At 46.5% G+C, this 18,952-nt stretch overlaps 1 protein-coding gene across 1 annotated transcript in view; it reads right to left on the minus strand.

The window, feature by feature from the left end:
* plac8.2 (placenta associated 8, tandem duplicate 2) overlaps positions 1-18,730 on the minus strand; it is a 31,745-nt gene extending 13,015 nt beyond the window's left edge. The window contains exons 1-3 of the mRNA XM_038791687.1: positions 18,661-18,730; positions 10,391-10,542; positions 5,482-5,606 (exon numbers count right to left, since the gene is read on the minus strand). Coding sequence (XP_038647615.1) covers positions 5,482-5,606; positions 10,391-10,499 — 234 coding nt within the window. The 5' untranslated portion in view covers positions 10,500-10,542; positions 18,661-18,730. The remainder of the gene's footprint in view (positions 1-5,481; positions 5,607-10,390; positions 10,543-18,660) is intronic.
* Positions 18,731-18,952: the final 222 nt, after the last annotated feature.

An 18,952-nucleotide genomic window follows, 5' to 3' on the forward strand; every position in this document is an offset into this window, starting at 1 on the left:
AACTTACGGCTACCTCAAATGCTGCTTGCTTGTGTCTGTGTCCTGCTTTCAGTTCTGCCTTCCGTGAAGTGTGTCGTCACTTCCTGTCCCTGTGTATATATAGCTCTCCTGTGCTCCCTCTAGTGCTTGCTCAGTTGTATTGCATCTAGTCAGATCTACAATCACCACACCTGCGTGTCGGTAATGGTCAACAAAATGTCTCGTGGGCCGCATTCAGAACCCAGATGGGCCGCTACTGGTTTACAGATTTCCAGGTTTCTCCTGCTGGATGCTCCATGCAACCACTCCAATTTCCATTAGCAGAGGCTTCATACTCAATTATCAATAGCCCTTTACTCTCTGAAGCATGCTCTCTCCTGTAATGAACCCACCCCTATAGCTTTCTACATACTATTGTTTCTTGAGCAATTAATTTTAAGTACATCTGTTGCATCGCCGAAAGACTACCGCTAAATACACCTTGTGAAATGTTACCATTTTCATTATAAGAAGAGGAAAGAAGGAAGAGGGGAGATTTTTAGATTTATTCTAAAATTTACTCTACACTTATTCTTTTTTAAAAAATAATTAATTTAGAGTCCCCAATTAATTTTTTTCCAATTAAGCGGCAATTTAGCGTGGCCAAACTACCTAACCTACACATCTTTGGGTTGTGGGGGTGAAAGCCACACAGACACGGGGAGAATGTGCAAACTCCACATAGACAGTGACCCGGGATCGAACCCGGGTCCTCAGTGCCGTAGGCAGCAGTGCTAACCACTGTGCCACTGTGCCGCCCCTGCACTGGGTTTGTTTAGCTGTTTAATGATGGGTATTTTTTCAGGGACTGGGACATGGGGAGGGAATAGGAAGGTGCAGGGTCTGGGCAGGGGCATCCATGCTAGCAAGCTTAAGTTGGCTAGTGAATAGGAGTGTGGTGGGGGCAGTGGCTGCAGTCATTGGAGCATGATTGAACAGGTTTCAATGGACCTCGGAGGTGTGAAAGGTGGGGGGGGGGGGGGGGGGCGGGGGTGGGATCGATACTGGGAGAGGTGTTTCCATGAGGAAGTGGATGGGAGGATTGTGCAAAGGGGGAGAGGTTTGATGGCAATAAAGGGCCGGGCCAGGCCAGGCCCAGTGGGCAAGGCCTGGAATTACGATAATGGCGGATTGGAGGTGTAGTGATCCTTACTTGAGTGTGTACAGAAGGGGCTGATGGGTAATGGAAAGACCACCAGGGGCAGCATGGACATGTATAAAAGTGACGCCGATGGCCCTCCACCTCACTTTGGCTTATGTGACTGTGAGGGGAACAGGAACGGAAATTTAGCACAGGGTTGCTAGTGTGGTCAGGCCTAGTTGCAGAGCATAAAAAAGTTAGTAACCTCATTTACTAGTGCAGTTCTTTAAGTAAGAGCTCACGCAGTTATTTAAGTTGTGTTGCTCAATAAACCTACCATCAAACTTCTGGACGACTTCTAGCCTTTTTTCCAGAGCGTCTACTGTAACTGAGTTACCATCTCTACAGATAACAAAACAGGAGGGGCAGGGGAGGGTGAGAGACCCCCGGTCAGAATAGAAAAGTGGAATGTGAAGGGTTTGGGTGGGTCGAAGAGATTGAAAATGAAATGAAAAATGAAAAATGAAATGAAATGAAAATCGCTTATTGTCACGAGTAGGCTTCAATGAAGTTACTGTGAAAAGCCCCTAGTCGCCACATTCCGGCGCCTGTCCGGGGAGGCTGGTACGGGAACCAAACCGTGCTGCTGGCCTGCTTGGTCTGCTTTAAAAGCCAGCAATTTAGCCTGGTGAGCTAAACCAGCCCCAGATTGAGGGTGAATGTGACCTAAAAAGCTTAATGACCGATGCAGTGATTTTCCACCTGAGGGTGAAGGACTAGGTGAGGTTCAGGAAGGGCTGGGTGAGTTAGGTATTCCATTTGGGATTCAATAGTAAGGCTCAGGGGTCGTGGTGTTGGTGGGCAAGAGGGTGAGGTATAAGATGGAGAAGATGGTGGTGGACCGGGGAGTGTAGATATGTGACTGTAACAGGGACATTGGATGTTGGTGGTACTGGTGTGTGTATATGGGATGCTGCAGGGTTTGCAAAGAGGATGCTGGGGGCCATCCCGGACTTGGACACACACAAGCTAATAGTAGGCGGGGATTGGAATATGGAGCAAGGATGGATAGGTCACAGCCGCATTCACTGGCCCAGTCCAGTGTTGGGGGTGGGGGTACTATTTTGTGGTCGGGAAGGCATTACTGGCTGGAATTAGGGGATCCTCTGTGATAGCGATCTCGGACCATGCGCTGCATTGGGCGGGTGTGGTCCTGAAGAGAGGGGTAGCCCGGAGGCCCGGGTGGAGAATGGAGGTGAGGTTGCTGGGGATGGAAGCTTTTGTGATAAGATTGAAAAGGTGTTTGAGCAGTGTGTAGGATTTAACTGTACTGGGGAAGTATCGCAGGAGGTGGTGTGGGAGACCCTGAAGGCGGTAGTGAGGGGGGAGGTGATATTGTTTAAGGCCAATTTGGATAAAGAGGAGAGGGAAGAGTGTCAAAGGTTGGTAGAGGAGATGTTGGAGGTGGATAGGAGGTACGCGGGAGATGCAGGTCCGGCCCTTCTGGACAGCAGGAAAGAGCTCCAGGCTAGTTTTAACCAGTTGTCTCCGGGGAAGGCGGTGTGCCAACTGAGGCAGATGAGGGGAGTGGTTTATGAATCTGGGGAGAAGGCGGGTTGTACGCTGGCAGGCCAACCTTGGAGGGAGGTGGCGGCGAGAGAGAGATAGTCAATGTGCAGGAAAGATTGGAGAAATTGATGGTGGCTCCGAAGGCAGCTGTTCCTGAATGTCAGAAAGTTATTAAACGTTATCATGACACCAGCCGAGGGAAAGGAGATGGAGGGGCTGGTGGCGCTAGAGGTGGAAAAGGTGCTCGATCAGGTAGATTGTTCCTAGAGTGATTTGAGATTGGGCTGAGGTTTAACGGAGTGGGCACGGCTATTATATCTGGAACCAGTGGCAAATGTCTGCACAAACAATATGAGCTTGAGTACTTTGCTCTGCATCGTGGTAACAGGCAGGGGTGTCCTCTGTCCCCCCTGCTTTTTGCACTAGCGATAGAGGCATTGGCCATTACTTTAAGGAGTTCGGGACTGTGGAAAGGGATAGTGCGAGGGGGGGTCCTTGTACACGGACGATTTATTACTGTATATCTCAGAGCTGAATAGGTTGGTGGGGAACATAATACGACTTCTCCAAAGGTTCGGGTCGTTTTCAGGAGATAAGCTGAATTTAGAGAAGAGTGAGTATTTTATGTTGTCCGAGCCAGGAGTGGGGGCAGGAATGGGAAGGCTGCCATTTCGCAGGGCGGCAACATACTTCAGGAATTTGGGGGTGCAAGTGACTCGGGACTGGGGGGCTCTGTAGGTACCATTTCATTCGCTTCTAGGAAGGTAAACGCTGACTTGGCAAGGTGGGACAATCACCCTCTGTCATTGGCAGGTCGGGTGCTGGTGACTAAAATGAATATGCTGCTGTGATTTTTGTTTTTATTTCAGTGCCTGCCGGTCCTTTTACCCAAGTTATGTTTTAAAGAAGTGGACAAATTGATCACCTCATTCATCTGGGTGGAGAAGGTAGTCAGGGTCAGGAAGATGGTCTTGCAGAGAGGGTGGAAGGCGCTGTGATTGCCCCTCCCAAATTTATTATATAACTATTGGCGTTGAACACGGAGAAGTTGCAGAATTGGGTCTGAGGGGAGGGGGAGGAAGGAGTCCCGGTGGGTTACGGTGGATGAGGGTGTGTGCAGGGGGTCAGGGTTAAGGGCGCTGGAAACGGCACCACTTCCGATAGCGCCGGGCACGTAGTCTGGGAGTCCAGTGGATGTGGCAATGCTGAAGATTTGGAGGCAGTTAAGGCAGCACCTTAAGCTGGGGGCTGGGTGAAGGGAGATGTCAATTAGGGGGCATCTTAGGTTTGAGCCGGGAAGGTTGGAAGGAACGTTTTGCGGATGGGAGATGGGCACCTCGATAATAAAAGACCTGTTCCTGGGGGGGGATGTTTAGCAAGGTTGGATGAGTTGAGAGAGAATTTGGGGCTGGCACAAGGGGAAGGGTTTAGGTACCTGCAGCTCTGTGATTTTGTAAGGAAGGAGTTTCCGAGCTTCCCGATAGTGCCGGCCCCCTAATTGCTGGAAGAGGTACCGTTGGCAAGAAGATTGGAGAAGGGGGTGGTGTCAGCGATTTACAGGAAAATTCTGGAGGAGGACAGGGTGTCCATGGAAGGGATTAAAGCCAAGTGGTAAGAATAGATTGGGGAGGTTGTGGAAAGTCTGTGGTGTGAGATCCTCCGAAGGGTGAACGGCTCAACCTCATACACGAAGTTGGGGCTGATACAACTGATAGTCATGTATAGGACACACCTCAGGAAACGAGGATGAGTGGGCAGCACGGTGGCGCAGTGGCTTCGCCCTGCTGCCTTAAGGCACCTTGGTCCCAGGTTTAATCCCGGCTCTGGGTCCGTGTGGAGAAACACATTCTCCCCGTGTCTGTGTGAGTTTCGCCCCCACAACCCAAAGATGTGCAGGCTAGGTGGATTGACCACACTAAATTGTCCCTTAATTGGAGAAAATGAATTGGGTACTCTAAATTTGAAAGAAAAGGAAAGTGAGGATGAGCCAACTATTTGAGAGATGGAGGATGTCTTTGAGCGGTGTGGTAGGACCCCGCAAACCATATCCTGCCCAAAGTTGGAGAGGTACTGGAGGGAGATCTTTTGCATCAACTTGGGGTACTACATGTGGACTTCGAACCGGGTCCCTCAAGGCCATTTTCGGGGTGTCGGACTGAATCAAGCTGCAGGCGGATGCAGGTGAAGATGTTTTAGCCTTCGCCTCGTTGATTGCCCGGAGGCGGGTCCTGTTGGGATGGCAGTCAACTTCTCCACCCTTGAGAAGGTGAAATTTGAGCTACGGGGAGAAAGGAGGGGGGTCTACAATTCATGGGAATAGTTTATTATGCACTTTTGGGAACTTGTTGCCATTGACCACTGGGGGAGGGGGAAGGGTGGGGTGGGGAGGGTTTGGTTTATTTTTCTGTGTTTTGTTAACTTATTTTTCTGGAATGTCCCAGTTGATGTGTCAGACTGTATATATTGATGTCGCTGTTTTTTGGGATTGTTGCTTTGTTTGTTTTTCATTTGTTGTTTGATGAAAATGTAGAGAATTTAATAATAAGTTTATTGAGGGTGGAAGATGGGAGGCTGGCGGGGAGAGTATTGGAATAGTAGCAACAGTAATCTGAGGCTGAGTGGAGACCGGCAATAGTAAGGAGATTTAAAAATGAAGATGAGCTAAATAAAAATTCTGCCATTCTGCTTCTTCACTTTTGGGATCCAAGGAATATTTATGCAGAACATTCCTTCAGGGGATGAGAATGGCTAATGGAACAAATGGCTTTTTTTACTTCATCTTTTTGCAAGTTCTTAAAGTCTGATTCACTTACAGAAATGTTGTACTTTGTTCTGACGAGTGTTCTCATCGCCATGGAAGTACCACAAAGACAACACTCGTTCATGCTCCCTGCAATTTGACAGCCTAGGCATAATGTACAGAATGTGCCACAGAGACCTAGAAGCAATGAGAGAAAGCATAAAATATAAATGTATCACAAACTTCCAATGGAGAGAACAGAGAAGTTAATGTTTTGGGTGCATGTAATTCTTCAAAACACAAATTTGAAGAAAGGTTCTCATTCAAAATGGTGGTACATTTTTCACTGATGCTACGTAATCTGCGGAGATTTTTTAAAAATGTATTCAATCTTGTGATGTGAGCATTTAGTTGGTGGAATGCGTACATGGGGGATTGCAGAGGACTGCTGGAGAGAACAGAGATAGGGAAGGGTGAACCATGGGGGCGATTCTGTGGGTCTGTTAGCCAGTGGCGAGAATCATAATGGGCCAATGAATCGGGCATGAGGTCAAAAATGGGATTGCGCCTCTTCCGACTCTCCTGACTTGCCTCACTGGCCCCTTCCCAACGGCTCTGACAAGGTTCTCGCCTAAACCTGCGGGAACATGCAAACCCCTCATTCAAACTGATTTCCTTTTCATTATCAGGCAGGAATCCCGATTCACTGGGATGCTCCAGCACCTCCACCCGGATCGACCATCCTGGTGCAAATTGGTGCAAGTCCTGACAACTGTGGACCTGGTGGCTTGCATTCTGAGGGGGTGAGTACTCTCTCTACACTTGCTTGCAGGGTGCTGAAGGATATCCTGCAGGGGAGTTGGGGGTCAGGGGGGCTTGGGCTGGAGGGGCTCAGGTCAGAAGTCTTTTCTGGGATAGAACATAGAACATAGAACAGTACAGCACAGAACAGGCCCTTCGGCCCTCGATGTTGTGCCGAGCAATGATCACCCTACTCAAACCCACGTATCCACCCTATACCCGTAACCCAAGAACTCCCCCTTAACCTTACTTTTTTAGGACACTACGGGCAATTTAGCATGGCCAATCCACCTAACCTGCACATCTTTGGACTGTGGGAGGAAACCGGAGCACCCGGAGGAAACCCACGCACACACGGGGAGGACGTGCAGACTCCGCACAGACAGTGACCCAGCCAGGAATTGAACCTTGGACCCTGGAGCTGTGAAGCATTTATGCTAACCACCATGCTACCGTGCTGCCCCGAAACTTGAAGGTCGTTTGGCTAGTCTTCCTATCTGTAGCCATTAAACCTTTAAAATATCTTTCAGCATTTCATGTCAAAGATCTTTGAGAAGAAAGTGAAAATCTTCTCTCTGTAGTCCTAGGCCCTGTAAACTCTCTCTCAGCATGTCAAGATCAAAGATTTATGAGATGATGGTAAAAGTCTTCCCTTTACTGTGGTGGAAACCCTTGCATTAATTTTATTACAGTGAATTTTGTTGCCCTTAATTTTTTCAAGCCTGCTTAGAAGCCTAAAAACTTTGAACTGAATTACTTACATAAAATTTTATGGCCCCTTGCCTTTTGCAAGACTCGTGATTGACAAGTCCTGGTAATTTCAAAGGCAGGGTTACCATTGTTTATTTATATAGATTTACAGGGTTCCATTAACTCTAAAATACTTCCTCTTTTGAGCAGCTGTTCTTTCTAACTGCAGTTTTAAAAAGAGATTGTCTCTTTGTTCTGAACAACTTCCCAGAAGGAGCAGGTACTGTGTCTAAACGGTGCCCCAACACCTGTTCTTTCTAGGTTGGCATTGCCAAGAAGCCTGAAGGGGGTGCTGAAGGGGGGAGTAAGGGGGTTTCTGAAAGGGGGTGATGAATTGTTGGACTGAGGGGAAAGCTGAGGGGGGGGGGGGGGGGCTAAGTGGGGGGGGGGTGAGGTGGAGAGGGAAAATGTTGTCGGGGAAAGGCCCTTGCCAGCGATTGGGGGCCTGAGGCACCCTCAATTACGACGCGAGAGCGCTGTCAGTAATCAAAAGGCTTTAATCTACAGAGAACTGAACAGCATCCGAGAGAAGTGTGCTCACCACATGGAGCCTTATCCTATATACCATTTCCTGGGGGCGTAGCCAGAGGCGGAGTCCCCCAGGGTTCCAAGCCTCTTAAAGGGGCAAGGTATTAAAGGTCAGGTACCGTTTACGGCAGTTATTAATACCGTTCATCACAGGGCCTTTGCCAGTGATCGCGGGAGGACCTTGCCAGTGATTGAGCGGGGTGGGGGGGGGGGCCTTGACCGCCATCCAGGGGGGGTCGGCAACAGTATTCTGACATCGGGGCGCCTATCTCTGAGGAGCGGGACCTGTCAGTGAGATTAAGCCCTGTTTCACTCCGGTCCAGAAAAAACACTGATCCTCTTTTAAAAAATTTCTCTGTGCTATTGAATGGCACGTCAGCTTTGCTCCTATGCCAGAGGAAATTGGTCCCAATTCTTCATTAGCGAGAGCACATTGGCTGAAAATGGGAGAATTGCGCCCTATATATGGACTTTTATAGGAAGATAAGAATTTAAAAATGAACACTGGGTGCCGTTGTAGTTCAGTGAGCACAGGGCTAATGGGTGAGCGAGATGGTGCAGCTATAATAAGGGCAGTAGAGTTTAAAATAAACTTTTTTTTTCCTTTTTAAAAAATTTAGGATCCCCAATTCATTTTTTCCAATTAAGAGGCAATTTAGCATGGTCAATCCACCAAGCCTGCACATCTTTGGGTTGTGGGGGCGAAACCCACGCAAACACGGGGAGAATGTGCAAACTCCACATGGACAGTGACCCAGAGCCTGGATTGAACCTGGGACCTCGGCGCCATGTGTGGAGTCTGCACGTTCTCCCCGTGTCTGTGTGCGTTTGCTCCAGTTTCCTCCTGTGGTGAATGTGATTCACACCGGATTATAATCTGTATATACATGTGTCTATATTGTAAGTGCAGTTGCACTATCTGACCTCCAGGGGGAGTAGCTCTGGGAATACTCGAGAGTTGTACTGGGCTTCTCCCTTGGCTCCGCCCAGGACTCCTCCCCCGGGAGCTGCTGTATAAAGATCAGTACCACATGGTCAGCCGGCCAGTTCACCGAAAGTTCAATGGCTAATAGGCTGGCTCTGTTGTGAGTATATTAAAACCGCTATTCTAATCCTACAAGCACGTGTCCGTAGAATTGTTGGTTCCAACACCTCCCACAGTCCAAAGACGTGCAGGTTAGGTGGATTGGCCATGATAAATTTCCCTTAGTGACCAAAAAGGTTAGGAGGGGTTATTGGGTTACGGGGATAGGGTGGAAGTGAGGGCTTAAGTGGGTCAGTGCAGACTTGATGGGCCGAATGGCCTCCTTCTGCACAGTATGTTCTATGAATCGAAAGCCCTATGAAAAGCTCTTCAGTACTGCCTCACGGCTTGGGAGTGGGACTTGAACCCACAATGCTTTATCTCAGAGGTGGGGGTGTCACCATTGAGCCATCGGCTGACGTGTGGCTCAGTTTGTCACACTCTCACCTCCTATCAAATTCCTTACTGTTTATTTTAAATGAAGTGATCAGGGCCACATTAAATATAAATTTGACAATCCTACAGCCAGTCACTTGCAAGCTCATATTAGCGATACGGCAAAATATAGTGTGTTGTCTTTTCAGTCTGTATGCAGGAAAAGTGCTAAACTTTACGTAATGAATAAAATGGTTATTTGGGATATTGTTTACAAGTCTGAAAAAATACTTTCCAAAGCATTTAGAGATTTTAGGGAAGAATTTCCACAGACATTTTCCTAATCTCCTCCATTCCTGGCTGGAAACCCCTGCAATAAAAGTGCAAACAGCCATTGTTGCTATTTTTCAATGATTTCCATCAGTTTCCCAATAAAGTTGCAGCAAGAAATTGGGGAATCTCCATGGAAATTATTATTTGAATGTAAATTGGACTGATGAGCTTTTGAGGGAAGGGATTTTCTTTCCATTTTCTTCCTGTTACTTATTATTCGTTAGTTTTTTGCTGTGTTGATTAGCAGCTCTGCAGTATGTGCCAATGAAGTACTTCAAAAATGTAGTCAATGTGATGTAGAGAAATAAATATTAGTGTATTATACTCTCAATGCTCTGTCATTAATCTTCCTCCAGTGTTGACAACGGGTCTAGATGGCCAAGTATAATTCTCTTTTGGGTAAATAAGTTCATTCAATGGAGCAGGATTGGAGGAATGGGTAGGATCACACAAGCATAAGTTCTTTCACAAATATATTGCTACAGCTCTAGGACTATTATCACTCAGCTAATTTTCATAATTCTTTTTTTAACGAGATAGTCACCTCTTGTTAAATTTTGTCTGCATTAAAAGATTTAGGCCTTTTTGACTGTGGTAACTGTTTGACTGGGGTATAATGTGGAGCATGTAAGTGATCAGCTCCATATGTCGACAGGTTGAAAATCCCTTATCCGAAATGCTGGGGCCGAGTGTATCCGATTTTTGAATATTTCAGATTTCACAGGTGTGGTGCGGATTGGGAACTGCCATGTGCAGTGTGCGTTGGGAATTTGCTGAGCATTGGGAGCTGAGCATGTACGGAACATTGGGAACTGCACATATGCAGAACATTGCAAACTGCGCATGTGCGTTGTGTGTTGGGAACTGCGCATGTGCGGTGCAAATTTGCGCACTGGGATCTGCATATGTGCAGTGCGCATGGCCTTAGGCAAGAAGAGCAAAAGGAAAAGAAAACAAAAAGGCCTTTATATAGTTCATTGCCCACCCTCAAACTGTCCCAAAGAGCTTCAAAGCCAAGGAAGTACTTTTGAAATGTAGGCACTGATGTAACATCGGAAACGCATACAATAAATTCGAAAGAACCAAAAATTAACTAGGGAGCAGATAGGGCATGGAAATGTGGCTATGCCAAACAGTTCAAAACTATATATGTAGACAGGGATATTCTTACATATTCCACAATCAGAAAAACAGCTGCACAGTCCGGTGCTCCATTCCCTTTTTGCTACGGAGACAGGCTGGTTTATTATAACCATGGGGGTGCTTCCAAATTGTGCCATTTTGGGGGGCTTATGTTTTGTATCACAGTGACATACACAAAATCTAGAAAAAAATAAAGAGAAATTTTAATTGAGAAATTGGTACAGACAATGAATTCTCCTGAGACCCCTTTCATTCAACATTTCCAGTTTACCATCATTATTTTTCTCTTTGGAACAGAACATTGAACTTCTGGGGAGAACGTGCACAATGTTCACATATTGAAGTTACCTGGAAGAAGTGACTGTCTGTCCCAGCCAATAAACATTCACATCCTATCTTCCCCAAACTGGTAAATGAATCTACATCTGGAGCAACTACTTGGAAAATGATTGCTGCCTTTGGGTGGTGGTGGGGAGGACAGTGGTGTGAACTAGGTAAAAGTAAAGTCGCCATAGTCCTGGATGACCATAGGCTGTGGGCTGTGTTTCCCTCTGAGGGGGAGAGCTGACTGGTGGTGGTTTAGCCTGAGGATCACCACACCTCAGGCGGTGGGGGGCAAGGTTGAGAAGTCAGGGCTTTCATGAATAACCTCAGTCGGTCCTGGAATTGAACCCGCGCTGCTGTCCTTGCTCTGCATCATGAACCAACTGTCCGGCCAACAGAGCTAAGCAACACGGACAATCAGCTGTACTGGCTTGATGCCTGAAATTAGGGAAATTGTGAAAAATTAATTTAGTTGGAAGAAATTCAAAAATATCAAGTTCAATTCACTGTTTGAATGAAATCTAAAAGCAAGTGAAACAGGGGCTAGTTTAGCACAGGGCTAAATCGCTGGCTTTGAAAGCAGACCAAGGTAGACCAGCAGCACAGCTCCATTCCTGTACCAGCCTCCCCGAACAGGCGCCGGAATGTGGCGACACGGGGCTTTTCACAGTAACTTCATTTGAAGCCTACTCGTGACAATAAGCGATTTTCATTTCATTTCCTTGAGCACAGCACTACTCCAAGAAACAAGTTACCGGTAGCTATAATTTTTCAAGGGAATTGGCCCAGGTTTCTGCCCTGAGTACAGAGAGTCCATGGTAGTGGAAATCAGTCCATCAGAAGTTTAAACTTCCTGGGCAATTCTAATAGCTGTCTGTGCATCACGACTCCCGTGAGGTACTGACATCCACCTCCCAACTTATCTCCCATTTCTGACGATTTGGAGACCGGAGGATTTGAACCATAATTTATTTATTGCATTGCTATCCATCTATAGAAGAGAGGTTTAGACTTAAAATTAGGGTGTTTATTTTTACTCCTTTTCCAGGTTCGAATAGTTCCCTGCATCATTTAGTTTTACAGATGAAACTAATAGCAACGCATCCACCATCAACACATTGAGTCAGGAAGCTGCAACATTTCCACCTTGTGCAATGTTTTTTATTTTTTCATGGGATGTGGACATTGCTGACAAGGCCAGCACCTGCTGCCCATCCCTAAATGCCCTTGAATTAAGCGGCTTGCTTGGCCATTACAGAGGCAGGTAAGAACCAACCACAGTACTGTGGATCATGGAGTTGACCAGATTGGGTAAGGGTGGCTATTTTCCTCCTCACAGCGCTGAGGTCCCAGGTTCGATTCCGGCTCTGGGTCACTGTCCGTGTGGAGTTTGCACATTCTCCCCGTGTTTACATAGAATACATAGAATTTACAGTGCAGAAGTAGGCCATTCGGCCCATCAAGTCTGCACCGGCTCCTGGAAAGAGCATCCTACCCAAGGTTAACACCTCCACCCTATCCCCATAACCCCATAACCCAGTAACCCCACCCAACACTAAGGGCAATTTTGGACACTAAGGGCAATTTATCATGGCCAATCCACCTAACCTGCACATCTTTGGACTGTAGGAGGAAACCGGAGCACCCGGAGGAAACCCACGCACACACGGGGAGGATGTGCAGACTCCGCACAGACAGTGACCCAAGCCAGAATCGAACCTGGGACCCTGGAGCTGTGAAGCGATTGTGCTATCCACAAGGCTACCGTGCTGCCCCTTTGCGTGGGTTTCACCCCCCACAGCCCAAAGATGTGTGCAGGCTATGTGGATCGGCCACGCTAAATTGCCCCTTAATATGAAAAATAAATTGGGTACTCTAAATTTATTTTAAAAAAGGATGGCAGATTTCCTTACCTGAAGGGCAGTAGCGAACCAGGTGGGTTTTAATGACAATCGATGTTAGCCTCACGGTCACCACCACTGAGACACACTTAAAAGTTCCAGATTTTGTTAACTGAATTTAAATACATGACGGAATTTGAACCCAAGTCCTCAGATCGGCACAGGCTTGGAGGGCCGAAGGGCCTGTTCCTGTGCTGTACTTTTCTTTGTTCTTTCTTTGTTCTGTCATTACCAGGGCCTACTGGAATGCTAGTTTAGGGGACATTACAACTATGTCACCCTCTTCTGATCAATCTTTTCCAGAATAGATTTAATTGAGAATTTTAATTCCAGAAAGGTGGTATGGAGTTTAAAAAAAATATATTTTTATTCTCCTTTTTCACATTTTCTCCCAAATTTACACCCACCAACAATAAACAATAATCAGTAACAGATATGTCAATCCCCATAACAATAACAACGATCCCATCCTCCCACCAACCCCCAGACATCAGCCCGCATGTTTACATAAACAAATGACAAAAAGGAATCAGGGATTACCCATAGCCATTTTTAATATACACAGCCCCCCTCCCCCCCAACCCTCTCACCCATCCCCCCAACGAATGTTCGATGTGATCCAGTTCTTGAAAGTGCAGAATAAATAATGCCCATGACTTGTAGAACCCCTTCGAGACTCCCCTCAGTTCAAACTTAACCTTCTCAAGGGTCAAGTATTCCAACAGGTCCCCCTGCCACGCCAGGGCACAGGGTGGCGAGGCCGCTCTCCATCCCAGCAGGATCCGCCTTCAGGCAATCAACAAGGCGAAGGCTACGATATCTGCCGCCGCACCTGTTTCCAACCCTGGCTGGCCCGACACCCCGAATATGGTCTCCCGGGGGCCAGGGTCCAGTTTCACGTCCACCACCTTGGAAATTACCCTAAAAACCTCCTTCCAGTAGTCCTCTATCTTTGGACAAGACCAAAACATATGAACGTGATTAGCCCCCCCCCCCCCCCGCAACGTTCACATACATCTTCAACTCCTTCAAAGAATCGGCTCATCCTCGCCCTCGTGAGGTGCGCTCTGTACACCACCTTCAGCTGTATCAGCCCCAACCTCGCACACGAGGTGGAGGCATTCACTCTCCGGAGCACCTCACACCAGACCCCCTCCTCTATAACCTCTCCCAACTCTTTCTCCCACTTTACTTTTAGGCAGTGGTGCCTAATCCTCTTCCAAAATAGCTCCGTACACCGCTGACACTACCCCCTTCTCGAGTCCCCTCGTCCTCAGCATCTCCTCCAACAATGTGGAGGCCGGTTCCTCCGGGAAGCTCGGTATCTCCTTCCTGGCAAAATCCCAAACCTGCATATATCTAAACATTTCTCCCTGCTCCAGCCCATACTTCGCTTCCAGCTCCCTCAATCCTGCAAACCGACCCCTAAGAAACAAATCTTTTAGCGTCTTAATCCCCTTCTCTTCCCATTTCCGAAAACTTCCATCCCACTTCCCTGGCTCAAATCTGTGGTTCCCCCGAATTGGCATTTCCCTTGACCCTGCCCCCAACCAGAAATGTTGCCGAAACTGCCTCCAGATTTTCAATGAAGCTATTATTACCGGACTCCTTGAGTATTTTCCCGGAGCTATCGGGAGCGGCGCTGTTGCTAGTGCTTTCAATCCCGACCTCCTGCACAAACTCTCCTCCATTCTGACCCACTGAGAATCAACCCCTCTGACCCAGCCCCGCACCTTCTCCACATTCGCCGCCCAGTAGTAGTACATCAGGTTCGGGAGACCCAAACCCCCTGCCTACCTTCCCCTCTGCAGCAGCACCTTCCTCACTCTGGCCACCTTCCCTCCCCATATGAACGAGGTAATCATTCCTTCAATCTCCCTGAAAAAAGTCTTTGGCAGGAAAATCGAAAATTGAAAAAAGAAATCGCGGCAACACATTCATCTTAACCGCCTGTACCCAACCCGCCAGTGACAGAGGGAGACCATCCCACCTTGCCAGACCGGCTTTCACTAGCTGGAGCTGTTTTGAAGCACTCCACCTACAACACATCCACTGCAGACACGAAGATGCCTTGCCCCCGAGTTCGGGAGTCCGAGGGAGACCAACAGCATGCCAATGGGGAGGAGGGATACTCTCTTCCCCAAGGAGGGCTGCAGACTTAAGCCTGCCCTCCTGAGCAGTGCCTGGAGGAGATGACAGAGGCAGTTAACGCTGCCAGCCTCACCAGGAGGAGACAGCTGGCGATCCTGAAGTGAAGCGGTCACTTCTGAGGCCTCTGCCATGAGAGTGAGAGGGACAGAGAACCAAGGAGGGTTCCAAAGGCTATGGTGCTGATGTCCTTTGGTTGGGGTGAGCTCTGCTGCTCCCTACCTCTGTGGAGGTGCCCTGATTGAGCTTGGCCACACCCCTGATGATGCAGCTAGGGTATGAGGGTGCCGAGAGGAACAGTCTGGGTGGGTTCCCTGATGACCTGAGGCTCTCTGAACTTTCACAGGCAGCACTCAGCAGTGTGCCTGCCAACTGACTCAAGAACAGCTTCTTCCCTGCTGCCATCAGACTTTTGAATGGACCTATCTCGTATTAAGTGGATTTTTTCTCTACACCTTGCTATAACTGTAACATTATATCCTGAAGTCTCTCCTTTCTTCCCTATGTACGTTATGCATTGTTTGTACAGCATGCAAGAAACAATACTTTTCACTGTATACTAATACATGTGACAATAATAAATCAAATCAAATCAAAATCAGTGTGAGCAGCCAGGAGCCTGTATGTAGCACCAAAGGGGTGCATTTAAAAGACAGACTGCAGTAATGCAGTCTGAACCAGCCTAACCCAATCCTGAGGTGGGCACCCCAAGTTGATGGACTTGGCACCAAGTTGTCCCTTGCTGCTGCCAGGGCCTGGGCAGCCACTACCCAGCAGATCCAACAATATTTTAGGCCTTTTCAAAGTTTTTTTAGCATCCTGCTCCCCCAAGGTGTTAAATCCATTTAAATGACAGTTTTTGCATGGATCCACCAGCTCTAGAAAACAAAGAGATAGCCTCTTTTTAAAAATTGCAGTTCGAAAACAGCCGCTCCCCTGAGTTAATGGAACCCCTGTGGAGCTGTATAAAGAAACAGCAGTAATCCTTCCTTTGTACGGCCTGGTCAGTCAATCAAAAGACTTTTAAACGGCAATGATCTGTAAAATGAATGTAAACAATGCAGTTCAAAGCTTTTAGGCTACTAAGCATGCACACATTCTTGAAAAGTTAAAGGGCAATGAAAATAAGATCACAAAGGTTTCCACCATATTAAAGGGAATACTTTTATCTTCATCTCACAGATATTTGAACTTGGCATGCTGATGGTTTAAAGGGTTAAAGGTGCAGATGGGAAGACTTTCACTGTCTTCTCAAAAATCTTTAATTTTGACATCTTCTTCTTTGGCAATCACTTGCTAAAGAGTATGATTTCCACCTAAGAAACTCTGTGTTGCTGCTCATGGGTTCTGTGGGCTCTTACATGGCTGCTAAACCCAGTCCTGGAGCCAAATTTTCAACCACGCACTTGGAAGGTGTTTCTAGGAGGTGGGATCAGTCCTTTGACTCTATATCGCTGCCATTCCTTTCTGAAGTTCCTGACCTCCCCTGACCCCAACCTCCCAAGAATGGCCCCCCTCAGCAGCCTGGAGGCAACTGGAGGAAGGGTACTCAGCTCCTTGCCACCCTTCAGACTACAAGGCACCACGTCCCTGTTTGTCAGGACTTGCAACAATTCACACCAGTGGGACGCCTGGCTGGCTGGTGGGGGTAGGGTGGTGGGGGGGGGGGGGGGGGGCTGGATGCAGATGAATCAGGTTTTTCTGCCCATAAATGTGGGATAATTACCTATTTGCATGTTCCCAGCGGGTCTGGGCAGGAACCTCATTAGGCTATTAGGAACTTTGTTGAGGGGGGAGGGGGTGGCGGGGGACTCGCACTGGGTTTCATGACCAGCTTGAAACCTGTTCTTTGCCGGACGCCCAATTCACTGAGCCATTGGGATTCACATCCCTGGCTGCTGACCTCACAGAATGCCGGCCAGCCTTAACATTGCAAGTCTGTATAACTCTTCTTTAGAGCTGAAGAGGAGTAGAAAGGTGATGTTGGTTAGTGATTATATAGTTATAATGGTATAATGGCCTTTCTATCTAGAGGACACAGAATACAAGGGTGTGGAAATCATGCTTTGACTACACAAAGTTCTGGTTAGATTCACCTGGAATGCTGCGAGCACGTCTGATTGCCACATCTTAGGAAGTACATGTTGGGTCTTGAAGGGAGCATGGCATACATAGACTTGCTGAGATGATAACTAAACTCCAAAGGTTAAGTTATAAGAAGAGATTGCACAAACCAAGATTATACTTCCCATTTATTTCACCCCAGCATTTTATCTCTCACTCTCTCTGTCCCATCTTGCTCTTTTTCTCTTTATTTTGTTTTCTGAACATGATTTGGCACTGACCTCTGTACTGTAACTGATACTTCCTGATTTGGATGCTGTGCGCCTCAGTAATAATTCTTCAATTGGACTTGTTAAGGAGATAACCAGTTATTTGTCCTGTTCCCGGATACCCCAGCAGAGGGCACTGAACCACAATAGATCTCAAATCACTTGGTGAATTGCAGCCACCTAAGACACTGGGCACGATTCTCCCAGCCTAATGAATGAATTTAATTCTGTTTCAATGTTTCCCCGAGAAGTTTATTTTGGCTCATTATTTAAAATGTGAATGTTGTGCATGGGCAAGCTTGAGATTTTTCAGTGTTGGTTAGTGGAGGAGCCTGACTATTAACTTTGTACTGAGAGATTCCAAAACAGTTTTAAAACGTAATCGTCCCAAAGGAAATTGTAATCAGGACACTCTAACAGTAACTTGCGTTGGTTGAGCAGTGCAGATACTTATTCTCAAGGGAAAAGGCTGGTTGAATCAGGGGAACAAACTGAAGCAAGTGAATACTGTACTACTTTCACCTCACTGCAAAGAAAACATGTTGGATCATTGTAAGCCGGAGGCTCCTTAGCTTCACCAAAATAAAATTAAAGACATCTTTCTGGACTGAAATTAGGAAACACTTCTGTATTCAAAGGGTGGTGGATGTTTGGAACTCTAATGCAAACCGCAATTGGTGCAAAATTAATGATTAATTTTAAACCTGAGAGGATAGATTTTTGTTAACCAAGGTTATGAAGGCAAATTGGGCAAAGGAGTATATGGGGCTAGATTACAGCAGAGCAATGATCTTGTTGAATGACAGAGCCGGTACCTGTAGTTAAATGACATTTTCCTGTTATATTTCCGTAAGACATAATTACCTTAAGGGACACTGGATTGCTCTCACTGACTGATTCACAAATTAAATGCTTAATACCGCTTCAGCTCCAGAATCTTTTGCTTATCACATTTTAAATCAAAAATGCTGTTCTTGGATTGGGGACATTTTCTTTCAAATTTAAACTTTTTTAAAAATCCTTCACAGTTGCTTTGGCACCACTTATTACTTTGCTACTTAACCAGATCAATAGTGCGTTTATTTTGGTGAAGTTAAGGAGCCTCCGGCTTACAATGATCCAACATGTTTTCCTTGTAGTGAGTGAAAGTAGTACAGTATTCACTTGCTTCAGTTTGATCCCCTGATTCAACCAGCCTTTTCCCTTGAGAATAAGTATCTGCACTGCTCAACCAACGCAAGTTACTGTTAGAGTGTCCTGATTACAATTTCCTTTGGGACGATTACGTTTTAAAACTGTTTTGGAATCTCTCAGTACAAAGTTAATATTCAGGCTCCTCCACTAACCAACACTGAAAAATCTCAAGCTTGCCCATGCACAACGTTCACGTTTTAAATCATGAGCCAAAATAAACTTCTCGGGGAAAAATTGAAACAGAATTAAATTCATTCCCACTCGAATGCATGCTTTGTGATATACTAGGCATATTAGTTTGGTCAGTAAACATTTAATACATGCGACATAAAGGTGGCAGCATTTAAAATTTTGTATCTGGTTTATGTTTTAGCCATCCAATTCTAATAATTGCTCACCCTCTTGAGTAAAGAAATGGATCCTGGTGATGCTTTCTGCTCCAGTAAATTGAAGACTGAGTTCCGTTTTTTGTCCACAGCTTTTATATAGCAGTAAATAAAGAAATGGATCTTTGCCAAATAGTTGCAATTGTTAGTTCATGCCTCAGACCTCGTTGCTCAATGAAAATTAATGGAGTAGGCATTTCTTGGCATTACATTTGCATGAAGTACTTTTTTTTAAATACATTTAGAGTACCCAATTTTTTTTTCACAATTAAGGGGCAATTTAGTGTGGCCAATCCACCTAACC

Source organism: Scyliorhinus canicula, chromosome 3 (assembly GCF_902713615.1).
Source record: "Scyliorhinus canicula chromosome 3, sScyCan1.1, whole genome shotgun sequence".
Classification (NCBI taxonomy): domain Eukaryota; kingdom Metazoa; phylum Chordata; class Chondrichthyes; order Carcharhiniformes; family Scyliorhinidae; genus Scyliorhinus; species Scyliorhinus canicula.